The sequence below is a fragment of the Ammospiza caudacuta genome, chromosome 5 (genome assembly GCF_027887145.1).
Source record: "Ammospiza caudacuta isolate bAmmCau1 chromosome 5, bAmmCau1.pri, whole genome shotgun sequence".
Lineage (NCBI taxonomy): Eukaryota > Metazoa > Chordata > Aves > Passeriformes > Passerellidae > Ammospiza > Ammospiza caudacuta.
The window spans coordinates 17,097,678-17,114,580 of record NC_080597.1 but is presented as its reverse complement, the minus strand read 5'-3'; the positions used below and the strand labels follow the sequence as shown (position 1 = coordinate 17,114,580).

The window sequence follows — 16,903 nt, the reverse complement described above, 5'->3', positions numbered from 1 at the left end:
GAGGACACTTCTCCATTGTAGCATATTTTCAGAGACCAAGTCATCTTCATGTAGTTAAAAAAACACCACATGAAAGGATTTCATTAATTTAGCAAGAATGGGGGATGATTAAACTTCTCCCTCATGCTTAGAAATGGTCTCACATCCTGCACAGAAGCATTTTGTGCTTACTCTGTCGTGGTCGTCAGCTCCTCTGAAACATGAGTGGTCTGAAGGAGGCCTTCACGTTTCTGGAAAGGAAGATGGAATTAGCAAAGAAGCTCATCAGAGGCTCATTCAGCATCTTTCAGAGCACCAGAGGACAGAACTGGACGAATTCACTAAGTTTCACAAAGGCAGAGGTGAAACAGCTGACACAGGAGAATTCATGCCCAGAACAGTGGCATTGATCAGGCTGACAGCCACAGGGATGTTTGAGAAATGTGTGAAATGTGTTTGCACCTCTATTTGCAGCTAACCACCTCACTGGCAATCCTCCTCCTCCTCCTCAGACCACAGTGAACATCATGCCTGGAATACAGTTTGGAGTTTGTCAGCCCCACTTTAGATCCCTGCAGGGCAGCTGGTTGTGTCACAGTGCCTGACAGCAGCTCAGCACATCTGGCAGCCTGACTCTTCTGGGACTGAAATGACACGGATGGCTGTGCCCAGGCCAGGGCTCCAGAGTGCTGCACAGCTCTCCTAGAACAGGCATGGCACTTGGGGCCACTGCCACACACCTGACACAGACACACACATCCTGCAAGGAAACACAGGGAGCATAAAAAGCTCAGCTAATGATTTCAGCACTTCCCTGATACCAGGTTGTCTCTCCTTCGCATAATTTTCTGCATGAATAAGGAGTCTCTACCCAAGAGAAATAGCATGTGTTGAGACAGTTTCAAAATACCTCAGAGGGTGAAAGTGCTTTCACCTGAGTGAAAAAACTCGCTTAGCATCTCCACGGGTTCCTTTCAAAACTATGCCTGAATAGAGGAATTTCTTTCCTCCCTTCTGCGTGCTCAAAAAGCTGACAGAAAGAGCTCAAATCTCAGCAGCCATCTCGGAACCAGCTCTGTCAGAATGACTTAGGGGAGGGCTAAGGGAAACAACCCCCCCAAGCACAAGCTCTGCACATCTTTACCATCTCAGTCAAACCTCAAGCAAGAACTTATTAGGGAGAACAGCTTTGAGGAGAAACACATCCTTCCCCAGAAGCAGTTTGAGAAATGAGAATTGAAATCTAAAAACCTGTAAGAAGAGCTCCTGCCCCTCCACTCCCTACTGAAGTAATGAAGGCAGACAGAGCTGCTGGAAGGGAGGGAGCTGTAACAGCTCCATGCCTGCCAGGGCTTTGTGCTGCCAGCTGGCCACGTCTGCACAGCCTCACTTCCCTATCACACTCCTATCTCATCCTGCTCTCCCGAGGGAGCCATGGGAACAACGCCAGCAGCTTTGGGGGAAAAGCCAGCATGACAGCATGGATGGAAAAATGAGGAGGCATCTGACAGGGCAGTGTTTTCCTGCATACAAAACAATGCTGCCTTTATTCCATCCCACCACATCTCTGCTTTATTAACACAGGGCTCAGGACCTTCCAGGCACCCTGAACCCCAGGGAGAAGATGGTGTAACCTGTGAACAAAACCTCAGTAAGTGATGACTCGTGAGTAATGCCTCCAAGTGCCTGATAAGAAAGAGAAATAGTTTCCAGCACTGGCTGCCCAGCTGGTAGAAAAGGAAGCACTGTCCCCCTCCCAGGCAGCCCAGCATGCTTCTCTCACAGCAAGCCTAGGTCTCCTGACCTTGCAATCCAAAAGCAAATGTCATTCCTTGATAAAATGTTGATTCCTTCCACCACTGGCACCAGACACATTTATTTTTCATCCTGGCTTGGCTCTGACCTTTCAGTCTGCAACTCACACTAAAAGGGAATTACTGCAAAAATACCCCAGATCTCCCAGCAGCACCAAGCTGGGACATGCTGCAATTTTAAGAATGAGGCTGACGTGAGTTAAGCATAAAGGATGACAATTCCTGAGCCTTGCAAAAATAACCAATACAGTGAGCCTTTAGCACATTTTTTCCACTTAATTCTGAGAACTTTTTTTTGTTTTCCTGAATTGGGGTATTTCTTCATCATGCAAGCTTACATTTAGAAAAACAGGCAGTCGAGTCAGCTAGAAAATATCAGTCCTCACTGGAAGCACCACCAAAACCAACAGTTTCTCTCCTCCCTGCCCTCACTGAGGAGGGCTGGAATGACAGGCATGTGTTGAGTGACACCAGCATTAAAGCATGTATCACCCTAGACTCTCAACTCAGCACTTAGAGTAGCCGCTCACAGAATTTAACTAGAAGACCCACCCTTGCTCTGCCAGGACCCTTCTTGAATAACTTGGGTATACATTGCCATGATCCCCCAGTTTCCTACTTCACACAAAGAAACCAGCAAGAAAACTAGTTCTGGAGGTTGATTTCAAAAAGGTTTTCAAGTTACTTCCAAGTAACTATTTCAGGAACTCTGCTCTTGAGAGGGGCTATTATGAAATAGCCCCTCACAGAGGCCATTATGAAATAATAAAAAGATAAGTGGTTTTCTGCTGGGTTGGTCTTGTAGTTGTTCAACAAAATATGGAAAAATGGATAACTAGCTAAAGGTTCTTCCTGCCAAGGAAGGTAAAACAGAAAGTCATCTCCAAAATGCTTGTGGGTTTCTGAGCAAACTAACAGTGCAGAACAAAAAAGGATAGTGCATTGTTTGACAGACCCAGACTGAGCTACAGATATTTCTCAGACTCTAAATCAATTATTTTTAATTAAAAAAACATATGCAGCACCTTAAGAAAGTCTCAGTCTGCCACTGCAAGATGGTAAAGGAAGAGAAGGATTTAATGGAAGGGCAGAATTACCATGGAACTGTGGAGATCTGGATAAACACCTCCCATGTGCTGTCATAATATTATCTCACTTTGTGCATTAGGACACTGAAAGTAAGAGGAAAAAAGAGCCCATAGCACTTACACAAGCTCATAAGGTGCTCTGCATTGCTCTGGGATGGGCTCTGGAAATGCACACATCTTGGCTGAGCAGTCACTTGCTAAACCACTTTATTTTCATGGTGTAAGCACAGTCCTTTTGGGGAAGAAGCACCTCAGGAATCTGCACAGTGTGAGGACAGCTCAACAAGTGGATAAAAATAATCAAAGTCACCCATGAAAATGAGACTTAGCTAGTTTTGAAAATTTCAGTGTGGGTGTGTTCCTGCACCATACTCCCACAGCACCTTGCATGGCTGTCTTGCTGCAGGGTCAGTTCTGAAAGATTTGCACAGAAGTCACTTAAACTGTTTATTTACCCCCTCAAATGTATATCCAAGCAAAAAGAGGCATTTAAATGAAAACCTCTCAGTTAACACCTTATGTTAACTGTGATCTAGTTTGACAGAACCCTGTTCATTGTTGGGATATGTAACAAGAGATCACTTCAAAACAAATTGGTAATAGTGGCAATAATTTTCTTAATAGTAGTTTTCTTGTTCGGATTAGGAACAATATTCACCTCATCACCATTCTGTTTGTCATTAGAATAACAGAGACCAAACAAAGTTCATTTAAAGAGATCTGTGTTACTGAACCAGCATGTATTTTTAGACTAGATTATGGATGCTGAACTACAAAAATTCAGTTTACCAAACTAGAAGGCAGAAGGTTTTTTTTCCAGAATGAACACGCTCTGTTTCATACCACCCTTTGCTTTCCATTTAAATAAACAAAGATGAAGAGTTGCAAGATTTTCCTAGCACTGGGTTAGGGGCTGAGAGAAGCCTCCTCTTGCACAGGGCCAGCTGTGTCCATGCCCATTGCCAGGACTCCAGGCTCTAGATCCAAGAGCAAGAGCCTCTAGGATTTGACTTAACCCCCACTATACCTGACTCCTTGGGGACACAGGTGTTGCTCTCTCTCCTGCCTAGCTTCTTGTCAGCCTTTATGTCACCCTGTCATCTAGTCTCAAGATCCAGGGACTCTGGTGAGCCAGATGGAGTCTCCTCTATATCCCTCCAACAGGAAAAGAAGTGAAAACCTTCTCCACAGCCTTCTTTCTGCTGTAGAGGTGGATGGTTCTGTAGCTTGAACTAAGGACAAGGAAAGGGAGGCTTTATCTCTCTACCTCATATTTTTTTCTGCCTTAGCAGTTATAGAAGACACTTGACTGTACTGGGCAGAATGAGGTTTTTCACATCAGGGTGTGAGAGAGCTGCTGACCAGCTTATATTTATATATTCCTCCTTATCTTTCCAAGACAGACAAAAGAAATCTAAAAATAAATCCGTCTCCTATTTACATTCATGTTACTTTATAACTAACTCACTGTTCTTAAATTCAAAACCACCTCCTATAGATAATACACACATTTATTATGAACCAGGGAACATCCATCAATTTCTCATTTACCTCACACCCTGCACATCTAGTGCATCCAGGCAGGCAACCTGGAAACACCATTATTGAATATAAGGCAAAATGAAGCTCATCTAATCAACCACCCTGCATCTTGTAAGGGGATCCAGGTTTGCAAAACAGGGCATGGGATCACTTTATCCTCTTCATTCTTGAAAGGAAACCCACAGCTGGAACAGTAAATTGCAGAGTGAGTGCCACAGCAAACAGGCACTTACAGAGCAGAGTGCCAGCTGGAACACATCTGCCTGAGGTTCAGCAGCTGGGAGAAAAACTGGGTTCCCATGGGAAACTTTCCCTGGGATAGAAGGCAAGGAAAAAAAAGAGGTACAGGTGCTTGAAAGTAGAGCCTTTGTAGAAGGAAAGGTCAACACAAAGCAGAGAAAAGAATAACCAGAGCAGTATCTAGGGCAGGGGGGAAGCAGTCAGGGTTCCTTAGATCAGATCTCTCTCCCATATCTAAGGAAAGCTAACAAAAACATAGAACTGTGAAAGAAATTATGAAAGTCTATCAGGCTTGCCAAGGAAAACAACGTGTCTAAGTCTGCACATGAAGTCATAGGGGAAAAACCACACTGCTAACAGGCATTCCAGACTGGGGAGATTTTATGAGCTGAGACTCCTTGCTGTGTTGTTTAGGTTTCAATGGCTTCTCTGCAAAAAATGCATGGCAAAAAAAACTGTACCAGAGTGACAGAAATTACAAGCCCAATGCTCCCTTATACAAAATCCCACTGCATGTTTGAGCTTGCTATTACAATAGCAAAGGGTGGCCCCAAACCTACTAAAGATGTGCTGCCTTTGGGGTCTCATTTAAGCATGTGCAACCCAAAAATGCATTCCCAAGCATGGGACTCACCAAACAAGTGGGACACACATTTTTTGAGTGACAAAAAGATGGGAGGCAGTGGGTGGGGGCAGCCCAGCCGTGCAGAATGCCCTCTGCTCCTGCCAGGAGCTGGTACTCACCCGTACAACCACCACCTGCACAGACACGTGCTCAGGCAGCCGGATGGGAGCTCGGAAATGCATGGCCAAAGCCACCAGAAGGTGCAGGATGGAAATCAAATTCTTGCCATGGATGGCTGCAGGGAACAAGGGAAAGGAAGACAGTCAAAGGACACTGAGGTGTTATTTTAAACAAACAGCTCTGGGGGAAAAGGCAGTGAAAAATGCTTTTGGTCAACACAGTCTTTTTATCCTTCTTCCTCTTTTTCCAAAATTAGTAAGGCCTACAATGTAACTTCACAGGTAGCAAAGCCTACATTCAGCCCTTCCTTTAAGCATAACTTACAAGTCCCAACCCCCTCTGATCACAGACAGGCAAACCCAACCACTTGCTTTCCACTGCACTGGAGGATACTGGGGAAGGATGATCTTAGCAGACTTCCCAAGTGATAACACACTTACTGAGACAGAAAATATAGTAAAAGTTCTTACAGTCAACATTCCACTTGATTGTCCAGCCATGGGGTCGGAGTAAATCATGGACAGCTTCCAAGACCGTCTGCAGCTTCTGCTTCTGACCAATTTCAGATTGTGTCACCTCTGCCACATTCAGTTTACGGTCAGCCAGTTTTTCTGCATTTGAAAAACAAACAAAATAAATAAAAAGGGCAGACAAAACCAGATTAAACTGTGTGGAGATAAGCACAGACCACTGGAGTCTACTAGAGCTTTTCTAAGATAATTATTTTCCTTGGATGGAAAAATAGCTGAAAGTAAAACTTTTACCAAAATATGTCAGTTCCAATAAAAATGTGACAAAACTGGTGAAGTCTGGCTGAACATGCTCATCAATCAGATATCAAAATCTGTAACAACTTTCAGCTAGGCATCAAGGTAACAGCAATATTAATTATACCTCCCACTTTCTTTCGCTGCAGAAAAGCATTTGGCACAACACAGCCTTCACTGCACAAGGAATCTGCACAGGTACAAAGGACTTTTTTAAAGCTAGTTTAGGACAATAAGTGGGAAATATTTTGTATGAACATTTACTTTAGCTTGACAAGCTTAATTTCAAGTCAGCTGAAGGTATGAATTTAAGCTAAAGCACATTTTGCAACCTCAAACCCTCAAGACTCATACCAGGATTAGCTCAGTGGAACTAATTTAAAACGTAAATTGGTACAATCTTGTCATGTTGTTGACATTGTCACATCATAGTTGATTACTTCCAAAATGAAATAAAACAGGAAAATATGTAAAATTCCATTACTAAAATTTCAGTTCTGCTGATGTAATATAACTATTTGTGGCCAAAGTCACAGACAACTTGTTCTTCTCTTTCTCTGTGTTGTGGCCCTTGCAAAAGAGACAGAAGCCAACATTCTAAAAAAAAGAAAAACCAAGCAGCTGAGGAAGGTGGGTTTGAGTCCTCCAGCCATCAGAGCAATGGGAACAGCTCATCCCTGTTCTTGTTCCACACCCATAAAAAAATGTGGCCAAACTCACTGCGCTGATCTGTCCACGATGTCAGGACTGGTTGGCCATATTCTAATTATATACTATTCCACTCTCTAAAACAAAGAAACATACTGCACCAAAACTGTTTTCACAAAATGAGATTCTAAAGACTCTGATGACTCTTTCAGAAATGTTTCAGAGTCATCAAAATTCCTCTTTTTCCAATAATGGAGATATTTCTGCTCTCAAAAGCATGCTTCTTCTGGATGTTTTATCTAGCTGAAGATATCTTTTTTCTTTTGTTTTTAAAGTGGCAGCAATACAAAAAGCACTCGAGTAACCCAAAGAGAAAAGACTTGGAGGTTATCAACTAACAAATACTTTGAACGTTTTGAATGTTTCTAGCAATCTAAAGTACAGATTTTTTTAATCAATATTTTTTTATCAAGATTATGAAAACAAAATAATTTTTCGGTCACATGTTAGGGCTTCTACCTATTCTCAGCCCAGGTTACCTATCAGTCAGCAATCAAATTTATTTCCTTTCACGCCAATATCATGTGTACTAGGCCATTCCAGCTTCTCTGAGTGGCACTGCTTGCACCTGGATAAAATTCACTAAACAAGGAGCGCCACCTCCATCAGTCATTTACTAATATCTTACTTCCAATCCCTTCAGCATAAGCCCAGTGACAAGCTGTTGTCTTTCATCCTTTTTTGGGGGCCTGGCTATCAAGACAAAACACCTCTCACTCAAAAGGAATGGTTAACTACTACTTGAAGTTTAATGACCACACCTTGTTAGTTTTTCCAGGAAGGTGAGGGAAGGAACAAAGACACTGCTGAAGAACAGCACAAGACTGGGGCTGAGCTGTGGTAGCTCCAGGTCAGAGGAGATGCATCTGCTCCCCAGTCAGGGGCCCAAAATGCAGGAAATGAGTAAAAGCTGGTGCAGTGAAAGATCTCAGGCTGCAAGATGTCCAAGTCCATCTTTCCTAACTGATCTACACAAAGAACCATAGAACCATTTGGAAGGCTGGAAAAAACCTTCAGATCACTGAGTCCCAGCACTGCCAAGACCACCACTAAACCACATCCCCAAGTGCAAGACCTGCATGATTTCTGAACACCTCCAGGGATGGTGACTCCAACACCATCCTGGGTAGCCTGTGCCAAAGCTTAACCACTCTTTCAGTGGAAAAATTTTCCCAATATCCAACCTGGACCTCCCCTGGCACAGCTTGAGACTGTTTCATCCTGTTCCCTGGGAGCAGAACCCAACCCTCCCTGGCTGTCCCCTCCTGTCAGGGCATTGTGCAGAGCCAGAAGGGCCCCCCTGAGCCTCCTTTTCTCCAGGCTGAGCCCCCCCAGCTCCCTCAGCCCTTTCCCCAGCTCCACAGAGTGACGAAGAACAACTGGATTCAAGCAAATACTCCCCAGTTAAAATTGCCTGTACATTGCTGATCCATACAACATTTGGAGGCTCCTGGCTCCATGCTAACCCAGAAGTGTTGAAAGTATTCTTGCTTCATTCCTCAAGTTATTGTTTTTGAGGAGTTTCAACTGCACACAAAGGTAATTGTCATTAACTAATTTTAAAAGCTTGTGGATGTACATCAAAACACCTCTCATTTAAGGGGCCTGTGCAGAAAATCCAGCAGCCAGTGGAACCAGCAGCACTAAGTCCTCCTGCCCCACTGTGACACACACACATCCCACAGCCCAGCCCACTCCTGAAAACACATCAGAAGTGAGCTGAGAGCAGTCTGGCAAAGAAAAAGTGTGTATTTATTATACAGTACTGGAAGCCTCAAGCCTTTTTGTTTTCTAAAAGCATTCTCATAAATCACCGGATTATCCTCAGTCTTCTCCACTGTGCTTCCTGCATCAACACACACATTGCAAAGATGGGAGGGGGCTGCAAAATCCCAAATTCTCAATAGAGTGTATCCCCTCATGTGTCATTCACACAGAGGTGCACATTTTGAGCACATGTCTGCTGTCATTTATTCTCTTTTTCTTTTTTCCCCTCAAAAAGTAATACTTTTAATCAGGACCTCAAAACATCTCTCAGCCCAAAAGCTTTCAAAAGCAAAATACACTGTCAAAATTTTGGACCACATGGCTTCTGCTTGGCCCCACAAACACAAACCTCTTCACTCCTTTTCTACCCCACATTTCAGCTGCCTGGACTACAGTCAGTCCATGAAACAGATACCTAGGGATTACCTGGATTGCTTCCCCTCTCAGCAGACAGCCTGAGCAGAACAGATGGAGAAGCTGAGGCAGCTTTCAGTGACATCAACCATCTCCCTGAGATGTTGAGTTACGGCACAGTCTGCAGCTTTGGGAGAGGTTAATTCTGGGCCCTCCCAGTCTTTGGTTTCTCCTTCTCTGACAGGGACTCACCCAGCAGCTTTTGCAGCACCTGCCCATCGTACAGGTCCTCTTCAAGCTGTTTGACAATGATTCTCTCCTCCACCAGCACATCATTAATCCAGTCAATTAGAACCTGCAAGCACAGAAAAAGGAGGCAAATGTTTAAAACCAAACAAAATACATTCCTTCCATTCAAGGCAGTAATCAGGACTATAAAACAGATGAACTGCAAGCATATTTATGTATTTCCAATTTGCAGAGATGAGATCTGAATTTAAAAAAAATAGAATAAAAGCACCTGATTGTCCCTTATTGTTTTAAATTCAGGTCTTGACAACAGGACAAGGCATTTTATCCTCAGCTATTGCAGAATACAAAAGTCCAGAATTAAAATCTTGATCAAATGGGTCTGATAATAATTCTACCATTTTAACAGTTCCCATATGCTGACTACCATAACTATGAAAATAATTCAGTCACCTGTAAAACTGGAATGAGCATAAAGAATCTTTAAAAAGAAAAGGAACTGAGCTAGATCTCCCAGGTGCCAAAGACAATTTTTTCTGAACAGTTACAGGAAAACAAACTTTGACTGTTTGAAGCTGGTAGTATCATTCTCCTCCAATTTACTACTCGGAAATTTAAATTATTTTCACAAAAATAGCACAGTTCTGTGGGAAGAGACACAATGTTAGCTCCTGCTACTTCCTAGGTTCCATAAGATAAGAGTATTGCCAATCACAGATGTGAAAAATCCATTGACTAGAGCCACCCAAAACAATAAGTTTAATTTAAAGATTCTGTAACCTTTAGTTTGCATTCATAAAAAGTTGCAGATTCTTTTAATTCACTTCTGATTGGACCCCATATTTCTGCCTCTTCTTGGCAGTTGTGATGGCTAAGAAGGTTCTGGGGTTTTATTACACAAGAGGTTGTGAAACAAAAGCAAATAAACAAAATATATGCAGGCTTGCAGTGGAAAACAGCCACCCTGGGACTCCTAGGGAACAAGAGCATTTGAATGTGTTGGGCACAAGGACATTCAGCCTGGCTGCTGATGTTCATTCAACCTAAGAAACTCAAATCTGGCTAGGCTTAGTGACCATGAAAAGGTTTACAACCCAAACATGAAATACTAATGCTTCATGTGCCTCTAATCCATGTCTCTAGTGCTTCCAAAGCATGCTGAAAATGCAGAGTGAAAGTCAGCTCTAAAAATAGGGGCGGTGCGTAATTGGCAAGGAAGCTTTGGCTGAGAGATTTGGCAAGTGCTCATTCCATAGAAAACAAGGGTCAGCATCAATCTCACCCAGGTAAATCACCTTTGCCCTCTAAACTGTCCAGAAGGATTAAAACCTCAACAATAAAAATTACTCTTCCAAAGATCTGCCTTTGAAAATAAAGGTTTTCTGTTAAGTTATTCACTATTCAATATCGTCATCTTGTGTCAGAAGAGGTCTTCTCTCACACAGGTACAAGAGGGGAGGTGAGTGAGGACATATGGATACACAAGGATGAGCTCTGCAGCAGCAACATCATCACCCCATTGCTCCCCCAGGACAAGTCAGCAAAAGATCACCAATGAGAAGCACAATGCTATCTTTCACCTCAAAAACTTCCCCAGTTATACAGAAAAATCAGTCCTAGATAAGACATCAACTAGAAAGAGAATTTTTTAAAGGTGACTGCCTAATTCCATAATTATACAAGCTTGAAACACTGACATTCATAAAAAATCAACTGAAGAAATCAAAATCATAAAAGGTTTAGGTCTTCTGTGAGATTTACAGAACAGGCTTTCAAAAATTATCTGAAGTTCAGCAGAAGATATTTAATATACTCAGATCCCATTCCAGACCCGAGGTTGGATTTCAAGAAGTCCTCAAAAGCTTTGTTAAAGGAAGACTCAGAATGCTAAACTATTTGAAACCATTAATAAACATTTTATTTTGCTTGTCCTGTGCTGAATGGTATTGAAGTCAGAATCTAGAAAATGCCAAGGAATTGTAAATAAAAGACTAAAATGTAAGATCCAATATCCCATTTCCAAGAGTGCAGATACACAGTACAGGGTCTTAAAAAAGGAAAATATATGCACTATGTGCTAATTAAATGTTCCACAAAAATTTAGAACTGAAAAACTTTAAGTAAAAACTACAAAAAAGACAAATTAAACAGGTCTAGTCACAATTATTTTATTATTTTCAGAGTTTAGTACCCAAATCAAAGAAAAATATCCCAAAAAACATTCTAACTTCTCTACTATTCAGACTACAACTTTAGCTCCACTAAAAAAAAATGAGTTTGCAAAGAAAAAAAAATCCAGGTGTTTTTTTCCAGCAGCTGTTGAAGACTGTAAAGTACTGCAATGAAAAAAAATCCCAAGCCTTTCTTGATTCCTTGATTATGTCTTAATTAGAAACCTGGAAAAGCTTTCAGCACAGATTTTTTCTTTTTAACTTTTACAGAGGAAACACCACATTGCCCATTGAAACGATGAAGGTGCATAAATAGTTTCTGATTATGCTCACAGAACATCAGCTCTCTCCAGTTCTTTGTGATTTCTCCTTCATAAAAATGCAGAAGCAGGAAATATTCAATAACCTGAATGTCTCAAAATTTTAACAGCCTGACACAGGCACACTGATGCGTGGTGGGAAGCAGACAAGAGCATCTCCTGTGCATGAAAAGATGCTTAACCTCGATGTGTCTGGTCTCACACTCTACCCATTCCTTCCTTCCTGTGCTTGCTCAATATTACATTTTGGGCTCATGAAAAGCTGCTTTTCTATAGCCTTCTATAATATTTGGGGCTAGTAGCATGGTTTTAAAAATTTAATATGATATTCTGATGTCCTCACAACTGTGCCTGACATTTCCTGCACGTTTGCACTCATCTAAGGCACTTCTGAACTGGGCCAAATGCTCAGACACATGCACTTGTAGCTGCAAAAATTCAGAGTTCAAGGGCATAAGGACCCCACAGTCACCACTGTACAGTAGTAGAGAAAATGCACAACAACTCAAAATACATGAACACATCTGGCACAGTGGGAAAACAGGAAGCCCAGCCACCAAAAACAGCCCAGAAAGAAAACCCTGGCTTCAATGACCCACTTCCCCTCTGCTTCTGGGGAAATCAGGAAGCAGAGATCAAAGGTATGAAACTGGCTGAGCATGAAAATTAATAGCAAAAATTCACATTCAGGCCTCGTGGCTAAGCACAAAGCATTGGCATCCTGTAAGCAAGGGGAAGGCCTCCTGTTGCCAAATGCAGATCACAGAGCATTTCAGGAGCTCGGTTTCATCTGGTCACAAGTGACAAACCACACGTCAAAGGACAGTGGCCTCATTTTGGTTTTCTCTTTACCTCAGTAAATCTAAAAAAAGCCATAAAACCAGAGATGGGAAAAGTTGGTATCTTCCAGGACAGTGAGTGTTTTACTACAAATGAGAACGTTTACTCTTTTCAGGCAGTGTCCAGAGCAGCAGTGTTTGGACCTGTGTAAAGTTTAGATGAGTCTTTTAAAGGCTAGAAGTTGTTGCAGTTCTAAGTCAATCTTACAGAAAGCTTTGCAGGGAGGAAAACCACCTTACAACTGTGGTTTGCTACCTGTGGTCAAGGCACTTTCAGACAGGACCCAACTCTTGCAAGCTGATGTTCTGAAATTTTGCATTCAATTAGCCAAAGCCCTTTCTCATATTTTTCCTAATGAAATACAGAAAATGAGCAAATATTGGACAAGAAGTAAAAGAAGCTGACATATTTCAGACATTAAAAATAGAGCATTTTGTGAATGCAATATTTATACACACATATAAATAATAGCAGCAACTTATCTCTTTCCCTGATCTGAATTTTCAGTTTTAGGTCTGTTCAACCATCTACCAAATTTTCATTACACACTGGGCCAATTAAGTGAGTTTAAAAAAGCTGCTGGCCAGAGAGGGAACTTTGCTGAACACTTCATACTTACAAATTGTGACTATTTTTAGTAAACTGTCCATGGTGATAGCATACAACATTTACAGGCATAATGGTTTTCATATGTGCAAGAAGACTTAAAGCAGGTATTTTCACATCCCCAACTAAGCAGCCTTCAACAAGGAGATTCTCTGTATATTTGCTTTACTATGAGAGAGGAATGAGGTTTTTTCTTGTGTTTTTCATCTGCTGGTCTCTGTATGACCACAATGCTGTACAGTCTGTCCCTCTAGAGTTACAAAGACTCTATCAAAATCACTTCCAAATGCCCAATCCACAATGCATATAATTCCTATGGCATGGAGTTAGCAGAAATTAAACCAACATTTGGTGGAGACAAAGAGGTGCTAAAGCGGTGTCAGCAGCAGAGATCTCTGCTGCTTCTTTGCACTGAGATCCATTTACCCCACTGCATTCAACTGGCAGGACAGAAAGACTCAGCATCAGTAATGGCAAGCTGTTGGCATGTCTAACTCTGGTGCTGAAAGAGACCTGGGCTGGTCCCAATGAAATTGAGTTCCACTGCCAGCTTTGAAAAGACACCAGGATCTGCTGCTGTTATTGGCACACTCCTGTCTGAGGGGAAAGAGAGAGAAGGAACCACTTGGAACTATAAAAACCTCCATCTATTCCAAGTTCCCACTCCTCACTAGTCCATGGAGAGCTTTCCTTTCAGGCTCTGCAGGGCAGACACTTTTCTGCTGGCTGGGTTTATAAAGCACAGCAATTCTCATCCAGCACTGGAGCCCTGGAAAATGCCATTACCACCAAGGAACAGAAAACAAAGAATAAATTACTCTTTTTTTTTTTTCATTATCCAAACTCTGTAGTAAAAAGCAAGTTTTGCCAGCATAATTTAAACCTCCCCTTGGCTTACAGACTGACACCAACACAGTGTGAATTCACACCAACACCGCTGAATCTCTGTAAAAAACTCTAACTGCAGAGAGGTATGCAAGTTATTAGCAATTACCCAAATTACACAGGCACTCTACAGAACACATCTCTCCTTTGGGGATGATCCCAAGGAAACAATCTCCAGTTCCATGCTGCTCCCTGCACCAGCTGATCCCATTCCATTGGAACCTCTCTCCTTGTGCAAGTGTGAACTGGCATAGTGACCCTGAACCTCACTCTGCAATACACTCAAACATTATCCTCAAGCATTGTTCTGGCCCTGGTTTTCATTCCTCCTGGAGGCTTTCAGGTTTTTAAACTGAAAAAAACCCCCAAACCTTACTGGACTACACCATCCAGGGAAGACTCAAACTTGTATTAAACTCAGCAGGAAAATTCACAATTTAAAAGCAATTAGAGTCTCCATATCAAGTTTCCTGAATCTCAGAGTACATCTGGTTCCTCCACTGCAATGACTCTTGTTCACATGATAATATCACTGCTCCACTAGAAGAGAAACCACATTACATTCTGAGAGGGTGATGCAAGACCACTGCACCTTTCAGAGAATTAATGGATTTAGGTACTAACATAGAAAGAATGTGCAGTCGCTTAATTCAAAACCACAATGTACTCCCGGTGAATTAGAATAACAGAAATTTGAGCACAGTTCCTTGTTGAGCTCAGTCTGATGTGGTTTTGTGATGCTAAACACATTATTGCAGTGGTAATAACAGATCACTGGGCTTGTTTTAAAGATGTACTAGGTGAGCAGTTTGCTGAGGCATTTGCTGAACAGTTGGCTTTGGGGAAGCAGCCAGGGTGCGTGCAGCCAGGGTGCATCAGGTTTTCAGCAGGGAATATGCTCAGCCCCCTCTCAGGAAATAATATACACTATCCAAAAAAAGTTTTCATAGCCACACAGATATAGCCAGATTGTCATTTCCAACAAAATTATTTTTAGAATTACTTTAAAGAAATGAAGCAAAAGTGCAGTGGGAGGTGTAACACCAGCACAATACTTTTTTGAAAGAGATCCCACTTGTTCAGGCCCGTCATCCCTTCCCTTCATGCTCAAGCTTGCACTACATTAACCCCAACAACTTTCTGCATAGAAAAGGCTCTCTCCTAAACACAAATCCTTCAGGAGCAAGCGCTCTGTCATGCCAGGCAGGAACTATGGGCACTGCTGAGTCAGGAATTCTCATGTAACATCAGCACATCTGGGCACACCATACCAACACCTAGGGCAGTTGTGTCCAGCAACGAGACAGACTCAGAACCACCTGTCCCTGACCCAGCACACAGGTAAACTGAGGACAGAATGTAGGGCAAGAAGAAACTCAGTTCCAACTTTCCCAGAACACAAGAGGTTCCTTCCTCATTCCCTAACATTTCAGTCCTACTCTTTCTTCTCCTGAAACCTCACTAATGCTTTGCAGAGCTCCTTCCCAGCTTTCAGAAACAGAAGGTACCTACATTTTATGTGCAGGGATTCAAACCAAGCACTGATCCTTGCTGTCATCATCACAAGGATAGAAATGGACAATGGAGCTTAACTCCATAACTCCATGGGCACCCTGACATTCAGCCTTTCCTTGCCCCTCTCACTGTTTCTTTTAGCCTTACCTTGTTGTTGACCTTGCTCTCAGTTTCCACAGCTACATTCCAGTAACAAGTTGCCATTCCTCAACTACATTCTTGGGTGACCAGCTTGTAAATTACTCCAGCTCACTAGTTAAAGGTTTGAAGAAGGAAGGACCAAAGATTGATTTCCTACCTTGATCAGCTCCTTGAACTTGGGGTCTTCTTTTGAGTTAGGATCGATCATAGTGCGTTCCTCATTCTCCTCTGTTCAAGTAAGAGGGGAAACCTTAGTGAGATCCACTTCAAATGTGCACTGCTGAAACTGCAACAACTCCACACCATTAAGGGGCTTGTCAGCTGACTGAGAAATGGCAGGGGATGTCCCATGACCCCAGTGTCAGGCAGTTTTAGAGACACACAGAATGACAGCACAGCCCCACTTCCCTAAACCAGGATTGTCCCCCCTGACCCTCCCCTGTTCTAGCCCTGCCCTATGCAGAATGCTTCAGGAAAATCCCTGTCCTGATGTGGGGCACATTCATAGTAACAAACCAAAAACCACAGTGAACTACTTTTCTGCTTCTCCTCAGTTTGAATTTAAGTTCTAATTGAAAACACCTGTCCCAAATTGCAGCACCTGGAAGAAAAAAGTGAGCTTAATGCACTACATTCAGTGCAGTTGCTGAGATTTGGGCTGAGAGTTTGTGCCTCCACCCTCTGGTTCCCCAAAACTTGGTCACACATGTGCTCCTGAGTGCAGGAACTCCTCAACCTTTGATTAAGCTTATGAAATAAAATTACCCCACTTTCTATCAGCTGTGCTGGTGCATGGGGGAAGAACATAAAATAGATTTCACTGGTGTAAAGTCTTCCATTTCTTCTGCTGATGAGATGTGTGAGAAGTGCTAATGGCCAGAAGGCAGGCCATATACAATCCAATTTTCCTATTGATTTTTCAATTCTTTCTTCCTATCAGGACAACGAAGTTTTGGTATCACCCTTGGTCAGGCCATTGTCACACTGCTCAGTGAATCCCAAAACCTGGCAGTGACCAGCCTACAGTGACTTCCCACTGCAGAGCTAGACCTCACTGCTGTCAGATGGGAAACATGACACATCCTGGTCATGAGACTGACTACACAGCGTTTAGTAACCAGCGTCTGACTGGTTACCTTAGACCTCACCCACACATTTTGGGGTCAAGATTT

At 42.5% G+C, this 16,903-nt stretch overlaps 1 protein-coding gene across 5 annotated transcripts in view; it reads right to left on the bottom strand.

Annotated features, from left to right (window-relative positions):
- The window catches only part of PARVB (parvin beta), a 51,134-nt gene that overhangs the window by 13,802 nt on the left and 20,429 nt on the right, over nucleotides 1-16,903 (bottom strand). For all 5 annotated transcript variants that reach the window (XM_058806103.1, XM_058806104.1, XM_058806106.1 and 2 more), the window contains exons 3-7: nucleotides 15,889-15,959; nucleotides 9,257-9,359; nucleotides 5,879-6,019; nucleotides 5,408-5,523; nucleotides 172-230 (exon numbers count right to left, since the gene is read on the bottom strand). In XM_058806103.1, the coding sequence (XP_058662086.1) occupies nucleotides 172-230; nucleotides 5,408-5,523; nucleotides 5,879-6,019; nucleotides 9,257-9,359; nucleotides 15,889-15,959 (490 nt within the window). The remainder of the gene's footprint in view (nucleotides 1-171; nucleotides 231-5,407; nucleotides 5,524-5,878; nucleotides 6,020-9,256; nucleotides 9,360-15,888; nucleotides 15,960-16,903) is intronic.